This window comes from Rhinolophus ferrumequinum, chromosome 8 (assembly GCF_004115265.2).
Source record: "Rhinolophus ferrumequinum isolate MPI-CBG mRhiFer1 chromosome 8, mRhiFer1_v1.p, whole genome shotgun sequence".
NCBI classification, from domain to species: domain Eukaryota; kingdom Metazoa; phylum Chordata; class Mammalia; order Chiroptera; family Rhinolophidae; genus Rhinolophus; species Rhinolophus ferrumequinum.
In genome coordinates, this window is record NC_046291.1 from 40,027,511 (window position 1) to 40,050,470 (window position 22,960).

The 22,960-nt window shown below is 32.9% G+C and overlaps 1 protein-coding gene across 15 annotated transcripts in view; it reads right to left on the reverse strand.

The window, feature by feature from the left end:
• Window positions 1–22,960, reverse strand: part of GULP1 (GULP PTB domain containing engulfment adaptor 1) — a 225,615-nt gene that overhangs the window by 76,202 nt on the left and 126,453 nt on the right. For 14 of the 15 annotated variants that reach the window (XM_033111317.1, XM_033111312.1, XM_033111306.1 and 11 more), the window contains 2 exons: window positions 19,217–19,291; window positions 10,800–10,861 (listed from right to left, as the gene is read on the reverse strand). In XM_033111317.1, coding sequence (XP_032967208.1) covers window positions 10,800–10,861; window positions 19,217–19,244 — 90 coding nt within the window. In that variant the 5' untranslated portion in view covers window positions 19,245–19,291. Of the gene's footprint in view, window positions 1–10,799; window positions 10,862–19,216; window positions 19,292–22,960 lie in introns of those variants that run through there. The other variant, XM_033111310.1, reaches the window with a different exon arrangement.

Sequence of the window (22,960 nt, forward strand, 5' to 3'; positions counted from 1 at the left end):
ATGCCACTCTCTATTGATAATGTTGAGTCAATGTTTAAATAATTTGCAAAACCCTGTGTTTCCTGCTATATTTTACTTTCTATTACAATCCCTTCCTCTTCATCCCCATTTCTCATTTTTCCTAGGTCCTTTGTTTAAAAAATATTCACCTCTTTACAATTTTCTTATATTTATCATATGCTTATGTTAGTTACTCAGAAAATCACCAATGAAATGTTCTTGATAAAACCATTATTATTATTATTATTATTATTATTATTATTACCTTTTTCAAACATGTCCTCCTTCCCCAAACTACAGTATCCCCTACCTGTCCGTTCTTCTCAGATCCCTAAATTTCATATTCCAGCCTTCAGAATGTAGGTTTACAGACAAGAGAAGGTTTTGATTGTTAAAGAAAAATGTCATTGTAATCATACTTTCTTATTATCTTGAGTTTTCAACAACTGCATTCTGGAGCAAGATATTAATACACAGATCACCTCCGTCTTAAAATCAAATACAGAAATATAAGGAAGTCAATGAAAGCCTTTTAAAACTGTTATAGAGTTTTACAAGTAAAAAGTTAATGAAGAGAGAAAGTTACAACATTATGTAGCCTAATGAGTCATGGTAAAGAAAAGTTTTAACGTAATTAAATCATTTTACTAATGCTTCCCAAATATTTTTGGTGAACATATGATAAATTACCCTTCAGTGAAATGTTAACATTGGTTTATGAATTAATAGGAGAAAATTTGCGTCTTAGAAATAAAGATATCTACAAATGTATCAAAACAAAACAAAACAAAAAGGGAATCAGCAAAGAGAACATTCAGATTGAACACTGTAGAGTCATTAAAAGAGGGGAAAAAGACAAATCCTTGTGATCGATGAGATACATTGCTAAAACATCCAAAATGGGCTAGAATTCCAAATTCATGCAATTCTTTAGAGCAGCTTTGTAATAGCAGGAAACATAAGCATTTGCCAATTTTTTTCAGGTTGTAGATACCAGGGGAAATGTAAAAAAACATGAAGAGCTCAACTGCATTCCATGTAATTCATGTCATTTGTTCAAAAATGAGTTTTTAGTTAATCTCAAAACATAGGAACCACTACAAAATGAATCAATTTTATGTAGATCTTTTTAAAAAGTTTTCTTATGTTTTAGATTTTGACCCCTTTGAGACCAAATCAGATTTTTTCTTTTTAACAAACATTCTTTGCCTATGAACAAGCTTTCTTGTTATTTCACCTAGTGCCAAACCTAACATGTAGGAGAAATATTAAATAAATTATAAGTGCATTCAACATTCAGAAAAGTCCCCAGTTATAACTGGGTGCTCTCAAGTTGAAGAAGCATTTAAAGATGGATAACACAAAGGCATTTTTACCCAGGGGTTATATTAATAGAATAGCATTAAGCAAAGCAGTATAAGGAAAACGAAATACTTTACAAAAGCTTAGACTCAGTGGCCTCTCTGTTAGAGAGGCAAATATACAGACTTTATTTAGTCTACTTAGCGCACATCTCTGCCAAACTCCTGGCTGGATTTAAATGATGTCTAATGAATCAAATTTCAGACAGGGCTTCATAGATAAATGAATTTCACACATAATATACACAAAGTACAGATATGTATACATATTCTACTTTGTCTTTGGAATTATTCATCTGCTGGCTAAGTAGGTCATTCTCCTTAAACTTGGTTATAGTATATTACAATGGAAAGAAAAATGGACGTTGAATAGGAGATTTTATTTCTACACCTAATTTTGCTATTTTGCTGTGTAAGCTTGAGCAAATCACTTAACCCCTCTCAGCCTCAACTGACTTTACCAAGAAAATGATGGAGTTGTAATAAATGACTCCTGAAATCCTTTTGAACACTAAAAGTCTTTGAATCTGTACTATACATGATATCTTTTTTAAGGAAAAAATACAGTAGTCCATTGTGAAATGCTACAAGGAATAATTAATATGGAGTTTTCAGTTTATAGTCAGTAATTTCTAGCAGCTTTATTATACTTTTAAAAAAACATTCTCATATGTAGAGTAATAGTTTCCAATAATGACTTCCAAGATTATGTTTAATAACTATTTCAGTTACCTGGGAAAACTTAAGGGGAAAAACACAAGAAAGCATCCTGTTTAAAATAGGCATGTGTTTTTCAGAAATTAAATTGGTTTTATAAATTCATCTCAAGACTTGAGAAGTTAGGTAATGTCATGTGTTTGTTGTTATTTCTCTTTTCCCACTTATCCTTCTATTTTAAAAGCACAGTCCAACTACAAAGTCACAATTCAACAAACTTCTAGTTATTACTAAGTTCTTATTTGTTTTCACATTGTTTAGCATGAAAGACTTACAGTTTCCCATTCTAAGAAATGTAATGGAAAAATAACATTTTTTAGCTTTCTAATTTCATATTAAATATGAATCAGTGTTGCTTTGGTACATAAAAGGACAATTCCTAATGGTTATGGATGCATAACTATTATCAAAATATATGACAGTATATATCATTTTTAATTGGAGGAAATGACAGTTTAAGATTCAATGTATATGCTCATTCTTTAAATGTTTGGAATGGATATAAGTTGTATATATATTAGCAGTATTAAAGAACAGTTCTAAAATCTAAGAAAACTTTTTTTAAAGATCTACATAAAATTGATTTATTTTGAAGTGGTTCTTATGCTCTGAGATTAACTAAAAACTCATTTTTGAACAAATGAAATGAATTACATGGAATGCAGTAGAGCTCTTCATGTTTTTTACATTTCCCCTGGTATCTACACCAGAAAATTTGGCAAATGCTATGTTTCCTTCCATTACAAAGCTGCCCTAAAGAATTTTATGAATTTGGAATACTAAATCATTTTTGGATGTTTTTGCAACACATGTTAGTCATCACAGAGATATATCTTTCGCCCAACTCTTAATGATTCTAGAGGGTTCAATTTGAATGTTCTCTTTGCTGATTTACTTTTTTTTCCTAACACAGTTATAGATATCTTTATTTCTAAGACTCAGATTTTTCTCCTATTAATTCATAAACCACTATTAACCCTTCATTGAAGGGCAATTTATCATATATTCACCAAAAATATTTTGAGAAGCATTAGTAAAATGATTTAATTACATTACAACTTTTCTTTACCATGACTCATTAGGCCATATGGTGTAACTTTCTTCATTAACTTTTTACTTGTAAAACTCCATAACAGTTTTAAAAGATTTGCATTGACTTCTTTATATTTCTATATTTGATTTTAATATCAAAATGATCTGTGTATTAACATCTTGCTCCAGAATGCAGTTGTTGAAAACTCAAAGTAACAGGAAAGTATGATTACAATGATATTTTTCTTTAACAATCAAAACCTTCTCTTGCCTATAAACCTACAATGTCGGCAGTATTGAGTCTGCTGTCATGCTTGACGGAAAAGCCATTTCTTCCTCATTGAAACTCTCAGGCTGACCACTACAGGTACGTTGTCTTATCTCACTGTTTCTGATGTAAACAGAAAAGATACATGACAGGACATGTATTCTAAGAACATGATTCTCTGTTTGTCAGATAATAATGCAAAGTCTAAATTATTCTTAAGATATAACAATAACTAGTGCAACTCCAGTGTAGACAGGACACTTTCTATAATAAAGATATTAATAATAAGCTTTTGATATATAAGACACTGATCTAGGTTTTTTTAAAATATATTGACTCATAATTACACTTACCTCATTGCATTGTAAGAGTTTTAACTAAGTATAGTTAACTAAGAGTCTAACTAAGTATAATTATTAATCTCATTTTACAAATGAGAAAACTCAAACTAATTCAAGTATTAGTTGGAGGAGCTGAAATTAGAACCCAGATCATCTGATGAGAAGTAGCTGTTCTGATCCTGTAACAGAATACAGCAACGATGTGGCTGTCACAATATTCTGATAGTATCAATGGAGTTGTTAGGGTAGAACACTGTTTTTGTGGGGTGCATCTGAGCAAAGCACATACCTAGGTTCTGATTTCCCTGTATCAATGACTACTGACCGAGGTTAGATGCTAGTTTCAAATGTAAGTGGCTAAGATGTGGATTTCCACTACTAAGGATTAGACTATTCAAGTTCTAACCACTTACTGCCATATCTGAGATTGTATCTGTTTTTCTGTTGTTGTTGTTGTTGCTCTTTGTTGTTTTCTGCTTGTCTTTTGAAGCCAAGTAATTGCTTACAGCCTATAAATATTGAGGAAGATTAGCTTGTGAAGGCTGAGAAAGCCTGGCTAGAAACTATACAGCTCACTGAGTCAGGAACATTTTGAGGGTCACAGCTCAGTCAAGCCTTCTCTCTTGTCAAACCACATAGTTGCAAACAATGCATGTTTAATATATGAAACTCTGATACCTCTAGAAATCACTGAAACGTAACATAATTTGTTCTTTTTAAACCTCTCTTTGACATTCATAGTTTATATTGTTGGTCATCATCTACTCAGCTTTTTCTTTTTTTTCACAAAATTCTTTGTTTGTTCTCTCTCCCCAGGGAAGTCATAAGCTTTGAAGGTCAAGGTCTATGTTCCTATTTACTTTGGATTCACTCACTTTTAGAGCTTGGAACACAATAAACATTACATCAAGAAATGCTGAGTCTTTGCTGCTGCTGGGTGCAAAATAATGTAGTACTCTCTTTAGAATTGCATCCTTACATATTTTTTAACAAAGCTAGATATTTCATAAATAATAAATATATCAGCCTTTTGCGGGGATAGTTAATAGAGTAAAACATTTAATAAATGTTTTTTATGAAATATTTGTCATAATTCCTCATATAGGAAATGATTATCTTACACCAGCAGAATAATAAGTTCACTAAAACTGAAGTTTTCCAGTATTTGAGCTTTATAGAAAAGACAGTTCTGCGATCTCATCAAAAGTTGGAGGGAGTAGAAAATACTCCATTCTTCCTTATTGGTAAACAACGAATATTTTTAAATTTCTGCCTTAATGTTCTAATATAACAGCAACAGAAAGCTAATACACAATCTATCTATAGATCCTGTCGACATTTCAAAACATACCCAGATGCCCACTTTGCTCCTTGAGCTCCTGCTCAGCTTCAAGCCACACTGACACTTTCCTCGCCTGGACTCCTGGACTGGACTGCTGGTGTGTGCCCACCGTTGCCGCCTCATAGCTAATTCCTATTAAAAACTTGTCTTAGCTCTTGTCACGCTTTCTCTCAAAACTCTATAATTGAGGGCTTCTCAAATTTTACACTGTCCTAAAGCACTACACACACCTGCCGCCCCACCTGCTCTGCTCTACGCATGCCTTTTAGACTCTGTTTATTATTACTACTTTTCTGCTGTCCACTGCATTCCAGCCACCCAGGCCCCTGGCAGTCCTCACCTCCGCAAGCATGGTCCCGCCGTGCACATGCCAGTCCGTGCTAGGCCACGTCTGGAATGCTCCTGTCCCATGCACTCACATGCTTCACTTCCTTGCTTCCTTCAGGCTTTGCCCTCCTCAGAGATCTTCGCTGACCAGTTTATATAACATAGCACCCTCTTTTCCACTTCTCTCAACTCCTAATATCCTGTGTTTTTGTTTTTTTTTATAGCAACTATTACAGCCTGGAATACTGTATTAACAAATAAAATATTGTGTTAACATTATATTAGATATACTAGATAAATAATACTAATTAATATTGCATTAATAAATATAAATATACTTATTTTCATATTGGATGTCTCTCAAAAAAGAATCATTACTTCGCTTATTATGTGTAAGTCCAAGGAGGGCAGGATTTTATCTATTTGGTCCACTAATCAATACCCATTGTCTAAATCAGGACCTGGCATATGTTAGGAGCTCAATTTAAATAAATAAGTATGTGTGTGAATGACTGAGTACACAAACCTATGTTTATATTTTACTCTATTTCTCTATCACTCCTACCATGTTTATATGCATATTTCAAAATCATTTTAAGATGTTATATTCAATGAGGACATGTGGTTAACTTACATGTGGATCATCTCTTCTATTAAAAAGTAAATTGCTCTTTTAAGCAACTCCCCCCTATTATTATTTTATGATTTAAATTAGTTAAATCTGGTGAAGTCTTTGGTACTGTTTAAAAGCAGATTACTGCTTAAAGTTGGTGGCTTTCAAACTCTTATGACTATGAACCACAATTTCATGCAACAAATTGATATTTACCAAATGCATTCTGAAAATTTGTTTCCTCTTTCTCTTCTATTCTATTTCATCTTTAAATGCCTCCCATGACCTACTGCATTGATTTCATGATCCATTTTTTTCACGGAGCATAACTGGATGTTTGAAAAACATTCTACATAGTACACAGGATAATATGCAGAATTCCCAGTGAGTTAGTATTAAAGCTGTTACTGCTTGTTAAAAAAAAAAAAACAAACACAAAAAAATAACAAAACAAAACAAAAAACAAAAAAACCCACTAATGAACCCTACGTAAAATGATACTTTAAAACCAAATATTAATTTATATCCACAGATGATCTGAAATAGGTATATTAAGAATATTAAATGTGAAGTTTTCAAATAGAATATTCTATACAATAAAAGAATGTGGAACTAAAAGATATTCTTAGAAAAGAAGCTAAAGTTATTATAACATTAGAGCAAAAAACTATTAATTCAAAACTGAAAACATCTAAATGTAAATGCTATTACGTATTTCCTCAGGGAGAATTATAATTCTTAAACAGCGCTCTTAAATTTATCAAATGAATTTGTATCTAGGGGATGACAAAAGTGAGTGAAATCATGGGAATCTTTTATTGGTATGACCATTCTCCCTTTTAGCTAGGATGAAAACATTTTTCTTTTTCCCCCACATACAAATTATTCCTCTGTTGCATCAATTCTTCCCTTGGAATATTTAGCACATCTTTATTTTCCACTATATGTTTATCTGCCATCCTATATAAACTTATGACCACATACCTGAAACATTAAAATACAGTAAGTCCTCACTTCACATCATCAATATGTTCTGCGACTATAAGCAAAATGATGTATAACGGAAACCAATTTTACTACAGGCTCATTGATATAAACAAGAGTTAAATTCCTATAGTATCTCAGCAATGTTACAATGAAATAACACTGGAAAAAAAAAAAACAATGTTATTAGAGGACCTGATGTATCTTCCTAAGAAGTTTAACATCATCCTCTCTCTTGATCTAAATCAACTTTCAGATTACTACAAATTTATCTTCCTAATTTCCAATTTGATTAATTCACAACTCAAACTGCTCCTCCTGTTATTCAAAGCCTTCCCAATTTATCTTTTTTTTAATTTTTAGTCTTGTGCAGCATTAGTATTTGTGATGGTCAGTGTTATGTGATCAACTTGGCCAGGTTATACTATCCGATTATCCAATCAAGTACTAACCTAAGTGTTGTCTGAAGTTATTTTGCAGACTTGATTAACATCCATAATCAGTTGACTTTATGTAAAGGAGATTATGCTGGATAATCTGGGTGGGCTTGATATAGTCAATTTAAAGACTTTAAGAACAGAACTCAGACAGAATTGAAGAGGAAAGAATTCTACCTGTTGGTCACGTCCTACCCAAGAATATGCAACCTGTCCTATGGATTTCAGACTTGCCTGGCCAGCCCCCCATGACTATATAACATATTCCTTAAAATAAATGTGTGTGTGGGAATGTGTAAGCGTGTGTGTGTGTGTGTGTGTGTGTGTGTGTGTACATCCTAGTCGTTCTATTACTATTTCTCCAATGGAACCTTGGTTGATAAAGCACTTTACCATCATTAGTAAATTATGCCCCAGGCCAACTCTTGTCATATGCCTTATGACAATAGGGAAGGTTTGTGCCTTAGACCTTATTGACTCTGCATTCATGTTCCTCCACATGTCTGGGCTTGACATGGTCACTCCACCCTTGTTTTGACCCTTGGAAATTCTACTTCACCCCCACTTTCGTAAACTAGAGATGCCATTCCCTGAATCTCTGTAGCTTTCTGTTAAGTGTCATTTGAATGGCATAGAACATGATCTTCTTTTTATGTTAGTTATTTTTCTATTATATTATACTATGACAATAAGATCCAGGAGAATATAAGCCATGTGTTATAAAGCTCTGAAGCTTCACCAACATTCATAAAGTTTCAGCAATAGCACCTTATACATAACAGCCATTTAATGAATGAATGGATGGATGAATGAATGAATGAATGAATAATCAAGTGTTATTACATACACAAAAAGAAGCTTAGAACTCAGATAAACCTCGTTTTTTTGTTTTTGTTTTTAGACTGGTTCTCTCTTACTAGCTTTGTGGGAATGTACAAATTACTTAATCTTTTAGCTTTAGTTTTCTCTTATGCAAAATGTAAAGTTTTCTCTTATGCAAAGATTAATAATCTCCATACTGGGTCATGGCAAATAGTAAATGAGGCCATATAAAAACAGCTGTATAATGCCTGGTATGTATCATACATTGGGGCTAAGTGAAGTGTAACTATTTTATAATCACCTTGGAAAGGTTATTAAGCATGAATTCACCAAATCACCAAATACATATACATATACATATATATATATATACATATACATATACATATACATATACATATACATATACATAGATATATATATATATATAGTTCACTTTGGTAAATTCTGTGAACAATTAAAAAAAAGATAAATTAATGATTGCTAACATTTATTGAATAGTTATTTTATTCCAGATACTCTTCTAATACTTATCTAATACCTATGTCTATAACAACTCTAATTACTATTATCTCTATTTGCAGATGGATGGCCATATACACAGAAAGGTTAAGTAATTTGCCCAAAGACTCATAGCTAATCAGTGTTGAACTCAGGATCTAAACTGAGGCAAATCTAGTTCTATGGTCTGTATTTTTTTCTGTTGTGCTAAGGTACTTCTTGTGGACATGGATTTGGTTTTGAAGTGCCATGTACTCTAATAAGAGAGGGGAACATTTCAAAAATAAGTACTAAATTATCAATTAAAAAGGTACCACAAAGGAGGGAATAAAGGAAGAAAAAGTTCTTCAAATAGTTTTAACACTACTTGGTACACATTACCTACATTATCACTCAGGAGGCCATATTAGAATAGACAAAATTAACCTTCTTTTCCATGACCCCAGTCTGGGAAGATGTTTCTGTGCCCTCCACTTTGTGTGGGATGACTTAGAGTTGCTATGCAGCTTTGAATTAGCACAAGTGGCTTTTTCATGTAGACGAACAGATCTCCATTGTCACATTAACCCAGAGTTAAAGTTAATGTAGTTCTAATGACAATCTTTCAATCCTATATAAACCACTTTTTGAAAGTGAAACATTTCAACTCTGTATAAAAATAATTTGTGATGTTTTCATTTGAAGGATAGAATTCTACTACGATCAATAGTATTATCAAAAACTGAGCACGCACTTTAAAATAACAGTGGTTTTCTAGATTAGAATTTTTCTATATAGTTTTCATATCGTTTCTCAATAGCTAATGAGGAATATCTGCAAAAGAGATAGATAACATTAACTAAGTTTTTCTCATTTAGTTAACATTTCATGCTAAATCATGGCAATCAAATCCTCATGTTAACTTCACAGAGAAATCCATAATCATTGTACTGATTTCAAATACATTAGTTTTACAAAGATAATATTTTAGAACATTTTCTTTGCAGCCAAATTAGCAAGAAAACATATAGTTGCTGCACTCCAGAAGCTCACTTTTGAGTACAGCTCTGGAGAACTTCTATGTGGCCTTTTAAATGCTTCTTGTTCATTCAGACTCAGAAAAGCAGTGTCTAGAGGCTCCCTATTAAAGACCAATTACTTTATATACAGTGCAATTTTTTAAAAACTTTTCTTGAAATAATTCTGCATACTTAATCTCATTATACCCCAACATATAGGTTTATAACCCATAAACACTTAAATTCTCTTACAAAAATAATTTTATCATTTTCTATTTTCCCCCCTGCTGTCTCTAAACGTCAGATGCTTAAGTCCGACTCACTGTAACATTCCCAAACCCAACTCTTTAATTCACTTCTGCCTCTTCCAAATTTAGACTCAGATTTCCCTGAAATCTATTTCCGATTTAGTGCTCACTAACCAAAAAATAACATCTTTCTTTAAAGACTATTTTGTAAATTGCACTCATACATTTGCCCAGTTTTGTAACAACAAAGTCTCATGGAATATAGACTGTTTCTATTTCTTTATTAAAGTGCAGCAACCTGAACAAAAGCTTCACCAAAAAAAGCAGCATTTTTTTTGTTTTATTAATAGTTTAAGTTTTGTTTGTCCCTTTTTAAGTTTTATTTGTCCCATTAAAATTTCAGCTCACTTCTCTCATATTGAGGTTAGTTTTTATATTTGTCTCTGTAATGTAACATTAAAATGTTTTTAAAGAACACTAATTTGTTGGTTATTTTATTTCTACAGGCTATGATACTGCAAATAATTTTAACAATGGACAAAATCATTTGAAGAAATATAAGCATGACTTAAACATAAATTATAAAGCATTTTTTTAAAAAAACAAATCACTTATTTGGAGAGAAAAATAACTTCCCATACTGTACATTACAAAATTATTTATGCAATTTTTTTTCAGGCATCATCTACCACTGATGCCAATGCATAAAGAAATGCCAATGCATAAAAAAACTTTCTAAGATCAACCGTGAATTAATAATAATATTATCACAAAATAAAATTCAATACTATCATATGAACTATTTTACCTTTGCATTATAGGGAATGTAGTGTTTTGATAAAGCTTCTGGCGTATGCATCCATGTTTTGTCTGTAATGAAGAATACACAGTGTTAAATTACAGGTTCTAAAGGTGTCATATTCATGCAATAGCATATGTAAGGAATCTAATATGGGTGAGAGCATTTCTAATTTCAAGATTTTTTTGCTAAATCAATAAAGAATAACTAATCAGATATAAGAACAATGTAGCTGGAAATTGATTATATAATTCTTTCCTTGGTATAAATGTCTCAGCTTTTCTTTTAAATGTTTTCAAATAATACAAATGTTACTGACTTTGTAAGCAATATATAGAAATAGCAACATTAGTTAGTCTATGACTAATTATATCAATTATGTGATGAATCATGCAGTATCTTTTTGAACTTATACTCTCATGAATTACAGTTTATTTTTCTTAATTCCCTAATCAATAAACAGTAATCTTCTCTTCACTAGTTGTTATTATTTTTAGCAAAGAATTAATTACTAAAGGGAAATTTTAATATTAACCTAAGAGGATTCGAGTCAAGATGGTGGAATAAATAAACTTGTGCTTGCCTCCTCACACAATCACATCAAAATTATAACTAAACTACACAACAACCATCATTGAGAATAGTCTGAAGTCTAGCTGAACAGAAATCCTATAACTAACGATATAAAGAAGAAGCCATGTAGAGACTGGTAAGAGTGGCAAAGACGTGAAATAGGCTGGTTTCATACCCATGTGTGGCAGTTAAAAATAGGGAGGGGTATCTCAGCTGCAAAGGCCCCCCTGAGGAGGGGTCCCAGCACCACACCAGACCCCCAGCCCAGGGTTCCAGTGCTGGGATAAGAAGTCCCCATAACTTTTGGCTGTGCAAACCAATGGAGATTGTGGCTGAGTGAGAAGGAGGGCTGCTGGAGTCCCAGGAATTCCTTTTAAAGGATCCACACATAGACTTACTCCATAATGGACTCACTCACTTTGAACTCCGGTGCTGGGGCAGCAGCTCAAAAGTTGCCAGGGACAAGCAGGGAGGAATAGAATTGTCTGGCTTCAGAGCCTGGGCTAGAGCAGAACTTTCTACTAGACAGTAGTACTGGCAGAAGACATTGTTCTTTTGTTGAGACCTCTCCTCAGTCAGCCTGCACACACAGGCAAGCACCATATCTGAGTCTCCATCAACCTAGCTTACACCATTCTCCCCACCCTGGTGATTCCCTGAGACAATGCCCCACCCAACTTGAGGGCCCACCCAAGCTGCTTCCAGTGGCTTCTCCATATAAATGGCTAATCTTAGTTCATACTGCAGACTTTCCTATAATCTCTCAAAGGTTTACAAACCCCAAATAAGAAGTATCTGGACTCAATGTGTCTCATACCTCTTGCTAAGCACCACCAAGTACAGCATTAGCAGAAGCTGGCCTCAGTTCATAGCTTAGCCTCTCCCAGGTGCCTCTAAGCTCAGCACAAGTGGCAACCTCCTGAGAATCACTTTTCAGCACATACCAAATGGCCCCAAGCAGGGCAGAGGAAGCAGGTGAACTTGGCCTGCAACAGAGCTCCTCTCAAGAGGCCCCAGAACAAAAACACTGGGTAGCCAGCTTCAGACCACACCAGATACCACCCAATCACCTCCACAAACAACACACCCATAAGGCAGACGAGGCAGGCACCAGAGTTTTGATAAAGGGAATCCTGCTCCATAGGGTCGGCCCCTGTGTGACAGTTTCTCCACTATAGTTATAAGTAGTGCTCACAACCAATCAGCCTGAGGATCAATCCCTCCCATTGACTTCCCAACAGCAATCAAGGCTCCACTACAACAGAAGGGCATACACAAACCATGCAAAGGACACACCTTGAGGACACAGGTCAGGTGACGAGGGAGACTGGGCCCCACAGGAGACCTATTACATAAAACCACTCTACTAAGACCTGCACAGAAAAACAGCCAAAATGAGGAGACAAAGAAACATGTCCCAAATGAAAGAACAGCCAAAACTTCGGAAAAAGAGTTAAACAAAATGAAGACAAGCAATCTACCAGATACAGAGTTCAAAACAGTGATTATAAGGATGCTCAATGATTTCAATGAGAACTTCAACAAAGAGATAGAAAACATAAAATGGAGATAGAAAACATAAAAAAGAACCACTCAGAAATAAAGAATACAATAACAAAAGTGAAGAATACATTACAGGGAATCAACAGATTAGATGAAGTAGAGGATGAATCAGCGATTTGGAAGATAAGGTAGAAGAAAACACCACTGAGAGCAGCAAAATGAACAAACAAATACAAAAAATGAGGAAAGTTTAAGGGGCCTCTGGGACAACATCAAGCATACCAACATTCACATCATAGAGGTACTAGAAGGAGAAGAGAGAGATAGCAAGGAAATGAAAACCTATTTGATGAAATAACGATGGAAACGTTCATTAACCTGGAAAAAGAAATAGACATAAGGAAATAGACATAAGAAAGTACAGAGAGTCCCAAACAAGATGAACCCAAAAAGGTCCACACCAAGACACATCATAAGTAAAATGCCAAAGGTTAAAGACAAAGAAAGAATCCTATAACAGCAATAGAAAAGCAAAGGAGCTCCCATAAGACTATCAGCTGATGTCTCATCAGAAACTCTGCAGGCCAGAGGGATTGGCATGAAACATTAAAAGTGATTAAAAAAACATGGACCTACATTGGTCTAACCAACAGAGCTATCATTTAGAATCGAAGGACAGATAAAGAGCTTCCCAGACTAGAAAAAGTAAAAGGAGTTCATCACTACCAAACCAGTATTATAAGGAGAGAAAGAAAAGAAAGAAAGAAAGAAGGAAGGGAGGGAGGGAGGGAGGGAGGGAGAGAGAGAGAGAGAGAGAGAGAGAGAGAGAGAGAGAGGAGAGAGAGAGAGAGAGAGAGAGAGAGAAGAGAGAAAAGAGAGAAAGAGAGAAAAAAGAGAGAAAGAGAGAAAGAGAGAAAGAAGAGAAAGAGAAAGAAAGAGAGAAAGAAGAAAAGAGAAAGAAGAACGAGAAAAAGAAAGAAAGAAAGAACGAAAGAAAAAACGAAAAAGAAAGAAAAAGAAAAAGAAAGAAAGAAAGAAAGAAAGAAAGAAAGAAAGAAAGAAAGAAAGAAAGAAAGAAAGAAAGTAGATATTTACACTGGCTGTTTTGTGGGAATGGGATAATGCTTTTCTTTCCCCCTGGAACTTCATAGTTTTCTTTGTTTCTTTATATTGTATATTTATTGTTTTTGAAGTCCACAATAAATGGCCTTTTACTGTGTACCAAAATAATTAAACTAGCAACCATAAAACTGAAATAAGTCCATCTACTACTAAGTTCTTGTAGAAATCAATATAATATTAGGATAATTTTTTGGTCTAAATTTAGAGAAACATTAACTGAAGGTCTACTCTCAGGAGTTTTTCATATAAATAATCTTAATTTGAAATGTTTCTTAGATTAGTGTAATAGAATATTAGAAATAAAAGTAACCAAAAGGATAAAAGATATTGAAACTAATTTGTGTTGTATATTATTGATAAAAATAGAAAATATACTTTTCATTCAATTTTTGAACTTTATAATTCCACATATCTTCCCAAACATTTTATAGAATTCATAAGTGAGAAAAAAACAAAAAAAAATATTAATGTTAAACAAATCAAATTTGGGTTTTTTTTAATTCCGTTTTTTTGGTAGTAAAACGTTTTAACCTTCAAATATGTTATCTCTTTCTGTGCAATTTATGAGTATTTTATTCCTGGGAATTAAACAAATTTAGAATCAATATTATAAACAGGATAAAGTCAAAGACATATTTTACCATAAAAATATTATATAAGTACATATTGAAAAGAAATATTGGAATATTAACAAAATATTTTCAACATTCAATTCAGAACACTTGAAAATTGAGTTAAGAGAAGCTAGTTTGAGAATATTAATATGTTCTCAAACTGCGGAAATATGAAAACAGAAAAAGTGGCATCTAGTTCTGGCATGTTAATTATTTTACACTATTTGAGGGATAGTGCACTACATTTATATTTAACATGTTTTTGGTATACAATGCAATGTTCGCAAGAATTTTGAAGACAGAACATATGGGATTAATGAAATCTCATGTTCAGGTCACATTTCAGGGCTATTTCTAACTACTGAAGTGGATATGTGATAGCTGTACTTGGGTGAAAGATTTTGAAAAACAACATATTCTTGGCTTCAAAAGGCAATATTGACATACTGACATTGACATTAATGTGTAAAACTTTTATTTCTTGTATGGATTTTCATTTTAATTATAGTTTTCTTTTATGATTGCTACTGGATAGTGACATGATTAATTCAAGAATAATTTGTACTTAAATTCGGTATATATCTTGTCCTCATATATTAAAGAAAAGAAATCACAATACTATACAATAAAATAATAAAAATGCAAAAGATCTGCTTTTATGAACCCTAAAAAAAATCCAATATCCTTCCTTCCTTCCTTCCTTTCTTCCTTCCTTCCTTCCTTCCTCTTTCTTTCTTTTTCTTTTCTTTCTTTTTCTTTTTCTTCACTTGTAAACTCAATTTTTCTCATGTCTCCTTTTCCAAGACATACAACACTGCTCGGGAGGACATAAAGTCTGAGTGAAGCATGAATATGATGGTTCATTCCAATCCTGAGGCAGAGATAACTGCTTTCTCCTGTAAGCCTCTATTTTTTGAGAACTGATGATATTACCACTGTTATAGTCATATTGCAGTGACCTAGAAAGAAGGTAGTTATATCTAGCTGTTACTGGTGACAAACTATTACAATATGAAATTACTAGCGGACAAGTTGCAGTTGCTACACTGACAAAAATTTATAGCCACACATCAAGTGCTGATAATGTAGAGGTTTTTCATTACATACCTCTAGTGTAAGTAATACACTTATAAAACCTGAAGGTTTTCCAAAATGAGTCCTTACTTTTATCCTAATTTATAGTTTGGCAAAAGAGAACAGAATAAAACTCTTTATATTAACTCCTACAGATGTGGTTGGCTTTACTTGAAGAGCTAGTACAGATGATGGTCCCTGGTCACTGTATGTGCCCACAGAAGCAGTTATATCCATGTAACTGGTACGGAAATGAGAATCTAGACATTGTAGTGTGTGTTCCCTTCATTGAAATTAAACTACAATCACTAACTCAATAGTGAATACTTACATAAAAGGAAAGGCCAACATTGGGAAATATTTAACAATTGTCAAACCGCTCTCACTGCTGGGTCAATAAATTTAGATATTCAAAATGCATGTTGATTAAGATCTTACCAAGAAAGATGCAGTAATTTCGTTATTCTTATATCATCAGCGTTTAATATTTTGAGTATATCAAATTGAAAACTAAATGTTGTTAGATGAATGGATGTATATGAATGGGTCATAAAAAATGAAAATAATATTTAAATATTGAATTCTAAGTGCTATACACTATGATTGTATTTACTCATCAGTATGTCAACTGATAAGTTAAGAAAAATATAGCATAATTAGTGCACTTATATAATCACTTTTATTAACATGCTATGTTCATGTATTTTTACTAAAATATTCATTTTTGTGTAATAAATAGAATTTAGGATTTTAAAATTCAAAGAGAAAAAAAGCTAACAGGGAAAGGAGTTATAAAATAAATACATTCATTAAAATTTAATTAATATTTACAAAGTTAGTGTAGTTTTTACAGAACTATTCAAGATTGTAAAAAATGATGCAATGCTAATACATTCAGTGTTTTTCAGAATCTATGAGCAGCTCTAATACCATGAGAGCATTTGCAAAGAAATCGGTGAAGTACCTGGCTGGCTAATTTAATGAAAGAATAGCAGACAAATTACTAATTGGGGGATTTAATTAAAAGAGAAAAACAACTATGTTTAGGTTTAAGATAACAATCTCTTTTCCTATGGCTTCTAAGGCTCAGGATGATTTAGTAAGGTGACACATAATTAAGTAAATTGAGTATCTATGAAATAAGAGATAAGTTTTTACTGATAGACTGTGTTTAGAGTATAGAGTGTATGTTGATGCTAGTTATTGACAGATTGATTGAATTATATTTCTCTAGTGCTATAATATAAACTCCTGATTTTCAGCATATATGAATTCTCTCATATAATTTAAGTTTTCCAACTCAAATTAAATTTCAATCAAATAGTGCTATTGGTTGAAACTAGAAGCAGAGGCTCTAACAATTTTCCTTTAACAACCTCACTAAATGAGAGAGTCGGAAGTGATTGGTGAACTTAAGGTCGAATTTCCAACATCAAGTACTAAATTGGAGTTAGGGTAAAATAATTGATTAATAATTCCCTGATAGGTATTTAATTATTAGACCTGAAAAATAAGAGAAGTCAAAGGAAATTTAAAGAGAGTAAAGCAAAGCAGGAAATAACAAGTACTTCTGCTTCTTGATTCTCTAAATCACTCTAATTTTCCTCATGGTTGTATTCCCACTGTTTTCAAATGAGACAAACATACAATTGCTAGTTATTCATATAACTATCCAACTCTTGGGGTTTCTCAATGAAAAAGCTCTCCAAATTCCCTTCAAATAAAAAGTAAATTAGAAATGTGGAGTTTCAACTTTAAAACCATTGGAAAAAGAATTATAAGCAAATAAAAAAGACAAGGTCAAGAAGAATTTTTAAAAATAAGATAGTGTGATTAAAGTGATGAGTTGAGATGTAAGATTTTTATTACTTTATTAGAAATATTTCATATATAATATAATTATTTCTAGATTTTTTTTTACTAGTAAAGAGAATAAAAAGGGAACATTATTTTACTTTTGGGATATATTTTAAATCAGAAGCAAACTACAGACCACAATAAATATCACTTTGCTTCCCCTCATTCAGAAAAGTAAGTAAAATAACAAATTCCTAGCTTCTCAGAGTTGAAAGTTCACATTACTTAAATCCCTACTGAATATATTAAGCCTCTGTACCACATCCAAATGAACACGTCTCACTTCAATAACCAAAAAAGTCATAGTACTTTGAGTAATTCCATCGTATTTTTGCATGACTTTGTTGGAATGATTTTTCTTACATTAAATCAATGACCTTATAATTTACATCTATTTGTACTCTATTAAACTTAGTACCATGACCAAATGACGGCCCTTCAAACACTGAAAGAACTCTTATTACCATACCAAGGGTTCTTAGCCATGCTTCCCTGTGGCATGGTTGAAAGTTCTGAAGTCATCCCAGCCTTTCTCATCTGAGCGCATTACAATGTGTCAATTAGTCCTTTAAAAAGAGAACACACTGTGCCTGACTGCATGGAATAGAAAGCTACATTCTATTCCCTGGTTCTGGGCTGCTAGTTATTCATACATTAGAAAATGAACCGGAACTTTTGCTAATGACAAGGTTGACTTTATTCTTCAGTCATTTTTTACCCACATAACACTTAAAGTGCATCTTCCAAATAATAACAATATTATAAATAATGATAAGTGCTAGATTTCCTGGACCCAGGTTTGGCAATTAGCAGTATCTTATTAAGTTTATAGTGTGTAATATGACCTAACTGGTCATCTTCCCTCCACATATCTGTAATCCTATCACATTCATTACTTTCTCCAGTTTTTAAACACCTAAGAACTTGAACAGCACTGGCTAAGTTTTCTCTCCCAATTCAGACAGCAGGTTAAACAGGAGACAGCTTTGTGCTCACCACTAGACAATGAAAAGATACACTACTTTACCTTCACTGAACTAGATAAAACTATCACATTTTTCTCTTACCTATGAGTGGGTCATATTCTGAGTGGAAATATTTTGTCAAATGCCATGTTTTACTGACCCTTAAAAAACAAAATAAAACACGAAAACTGTTTCTTTCATACTTGTATTGCTAATTACATTACATTTATGTTTATTTTAAATTCCCACCTTAAAATTGTAAGGAATATTTTTGCCTCATGGCTATCAATTCACCTATCATCAAGACTCACATGTTATTTAGTAAAAACTGGAGTGCATACATGAGTTAATTTAAATCAAGGCAAACTTACATAAGCCTAGGGAATTTAGTATTGTATGGCTATGTGAGGTGAAGTTAGGAGTGGTTTCAAATCTTTTTTTTTTTTTTTCAATTTCACACCACAGAATAAAATTGTCAGAGAACACTGTGTCACAAATGTATTTTGAATTAAGTATATTAAATAACTCCACTCTTTCAGTAGGGCAATAACCAAAACAGGTTAATTGGCAATGTTTGCAGATATGTGTTCTCTAGTCTAACTTCATTCCTGAACCATATGGTTTGATGACAGGAGAAACTGGTTTCTTAACATCTCTGCTTGATTTTCATAGTAGTATTCAACTGACCACCCCAGGTTCATTAAATGGGCACACTTACCTTTCTTTCTGCTAAAAGCTCGGTTCATGATGAGGATCAACCAAATAAATGTTCAATTCAATCACACTTTATATCCTATAAAAATAACAAAATATTAAAGCATAAATGAAGGAATGTTGACCAATCTCTTTTATGTAAATGCATTTTAATCACAAATTCTTTCAAATTTTTTAAAAAAATATTTACAAACAATATTCTGAAATCTTCCAAAGGACACTGACGGGGTAAGAATAAATATAAGTAGTCAATATTATAAATGACACAACAGATAAGAAAAATATTTTAAATGCAATTTCTCTAGATTTCCTTAATCTTCTTATCTTTTTGCTACTACACATCTATTAATTATATTTATCTGCAAATTTAAGGAGAAAAATTCTACTAAGGATGTTGGGATGGTTTTTTCCTGCGGGCAAGAGTAGGAGCTTCATTCCCCCCCTCTTCCAATACTAATTGGAGCTGTCTCCAATGGGCCCCGCTAGGCGCTCCATCCCCCTCCTCCTCCGATACCTCACTATCGGAGCTGTCTCCGGTGGGCACCATAGTTAGAGGCCTCCCTGTCAAAACAATGTTGAGCGATCACAGCTGCTAGGGACAGACCTCCCTGGCACCCAGGCCAGATTTCCCCCCCAACCCCGAGGCCTAACCCTATAAAACAAAGCGCCCGGCCCCAGTTAGTGCTCAGTCTTTGGGAACAAGCCCGCTGAGCCCACCGGTGTAAGAAAGCTCTGTTCTCCCTGATCTCTGCATGCCGCTTGAGTCTCTCGGTCCTCGCTGCTTTTCTGCAACAAGGAGACCAAGAATGGGGAAAGAGCCACCAACAAAGTTTATAGAGAACAGTGCCTATAGCTCACACAAGAAATTTCATAATTCACAGGATATCAATTAGATTACTAAGAAGTATTGTACCTTATAAATGGAAATAAATTGAACCTAGAATAAATGATGCTTTGGCTTCAATAAATCTTTAAAAAAAAAAAGACCCCCCCAAATAATTTCCAGTAACTTCACTATATCCCAAACTATGTTCAAAAACATCTTAAGTAATATAAAAACATTCAATATCCAACATGGTAAAATTCATAGTGTAGTATTCACTTAAAAAAAAAAAGGTATGCAAAGAAGCAGAAAAGTACAACCTACAATGGAAAGAAAAATCAATTAAAACTGATTCAGAAATGATAGATGATAGTGTATTAGGTAAGGACTCTCAGACATATCCCATATGCTGAGGAAGCTAGGGGAGAGATTAAGCAGTTGATTAGAAACAGAGAAGATAACACAAAACAAAACGAAGCAAAAAATCACCCAAATCAAACTTCTAGAAATAAAACCACAATGTATGAGATTAAAAGGAAAAAAAAAAAGAAAAAAAAACTAGATGGGACTAGTGTTAGATAAAACATGGCAGAAGAAAAAAAAGTAGTGAAATTGACATAGAAATGATCTAAAATATAACAGAAAAAGAGTCTAATGTACAAAAGAAAAGAAGGGAGGGAGGGAGGGAGGGAAAGAAAGAAGGAATGGTGGGTCACTGAACTGTGGAAAAACTTCAAGTGGTCAAATAGTCCTTGAAGCAGAAGAGAGAGAGGAGAGGGACAGAAAAATATTTGAAGAAATACAGGCTGAGAATTTTCCAAAAATATGAACTCAGGGATTCAAGAAGCTTAACAACTCACAAATACAAAAAACAAGAAGAAAACTACCCCATAACACATCAAAATCAAATTGCTCAAATCAGGAACAATGAGATCTTTAAAGCAGCCAGAAAAAGGCAACAGTATGTGCAGAACAAGATTAGGATGGCAGCAGTTTTCACATCTGAAACATTGCAAACTAGAAGACAGAGGAGCAACATCTATAAAATATGGAAAGGACCAAAGCTTCATCAAGAAGAAACGGGTAATCTCATTATATGTGGGGGAAAGAAAGCAAGAGTAATTTTTTGACTTTCTTTACAAAACACCACTATGTATTTTTTTGCTTTTATCTTTCTTAAGGATCCAGAGGTAAGATCCTATATTAAATATTTATAACATGTTTTAAATATCATTAGACAACCCTGCAAATTCATTTGATATCTATAGCCAGTAAATCTGGTTATATTAAAAAATATAAATGGAATATTTAAATGTGATGAAGAAAAAAATTATAATTCATAATTTATTTATAATTTATTAAAACATGACCACCCCAAGTTTAAAGCCAGTTGGAAGGAGTTTTAAATCTCTAAATAAAAAAATTTAAAACGTAAACATTAAAGGTAGAGGTCTTTAGATGAATTATTTTAATCCCAAATTTGATTTAAACACCAGTAACCACATGACAAAACACTGTGAGCCCAACTGGTATTAATTATTCTATAAATTTAACTTTTTGTAAGCCTAATTAAAAAAATAAAAGTTTATAGTCAACAATCCTTTCTTTAAATAAATCTAGCATATCCAGGTTGGAAAACTGATTTACCAAAGTAAATCCACTCATTTATAGACAAGCTCAGAAGATCAGAGTGACTTTTTATTAATGTCAATTTCCTGCTTTGCAACCTGCTGCCTAGGCTCTTACTTAAAAATAATTAAATCATATTTTATGATTGAAGAAACTATATAGGGTATGAATATTCAAACCTATAAAACAGCTGGTTCTGAATTTCATTTTTATCCTTATGAATGCATTTAAAATCAAATTTTCCTGGAATTCTTTCAAGGTTATTTTTTTTTAACCTGAAAATTGATTAAAACATAGTTCACATTAATATAAGTCATAAATCATTTTAAAGTCTTGTTGCTCAGCAAGAGATCAGAGATGATGTTAAAGTAATGAAGTCTAATCATTAGGTTTAGTTCTAGGAAGACAAATTAGGTGAAGTTAAATATATATATGCTTCTCCCATAAATGCACGCAAGATGTATTTTTTACTCAAATCTTTTGTGTGCTTTTCTGAATATGTAATTCAGGAAGGTAATAATGAGAGAATGTCAGACAAGTTTAGATCCTGCATTAACTCTTTCAGGTTGCTAAATACTCTAAAGTAGTGGCTAACTATTGGAACTTCTTTGCTTGCAATCGTTAACCAAGCTTCCAAAATTCTACTTAGTTCATTTTTTAAACTCTTCTTGATCTAGTTAGTGTTTACTGTAAAGGTTCCCTGCTTAAATCTCCCAATTGTGAGACATCTTATAATATTCTTCTTCATTATATTTTATTACTGTAATTTGTAAAGGTCTTTGCTTTTACAGATCAATACTATCTAAGCATAGCCAAGAAAACTAACCGATAAAAAAACTGAGAAATATCACATTACGAGGAGGGGAAGCCATGTGATATGTACTTGACTAAAGAATATACATTCATAATTCTAAATGTATAAAGAATATACATTTATAATTTTCTAAGAAATAGCAACACGAGTGTTTTCTGAAATTCCCTGACTTGGGATATGAATGCTTATCATTATTTTCCTTTTTTTACAGTATTGACCAACATCTCATAACATTCATGAAAAATCCTTTTCTCTTTCAATAGATATATTTTGAGACCACATTATATGACAAGCGTTACAGGAGTGAAAAAGTAAAAATAAGTATGACACGGTCATTGCTTTCAAAGAATTTGCTATCTCTAAGAGGTAGGGGGAGTGGGTTGGGAATCTGTGGATCAGGACAAGCCCTACGAAAGAGGTAGATACCATTGAAAATGAGTGGATGAAGCACAGAATGACTGTTTTGTTCAAGGGAACAGCTT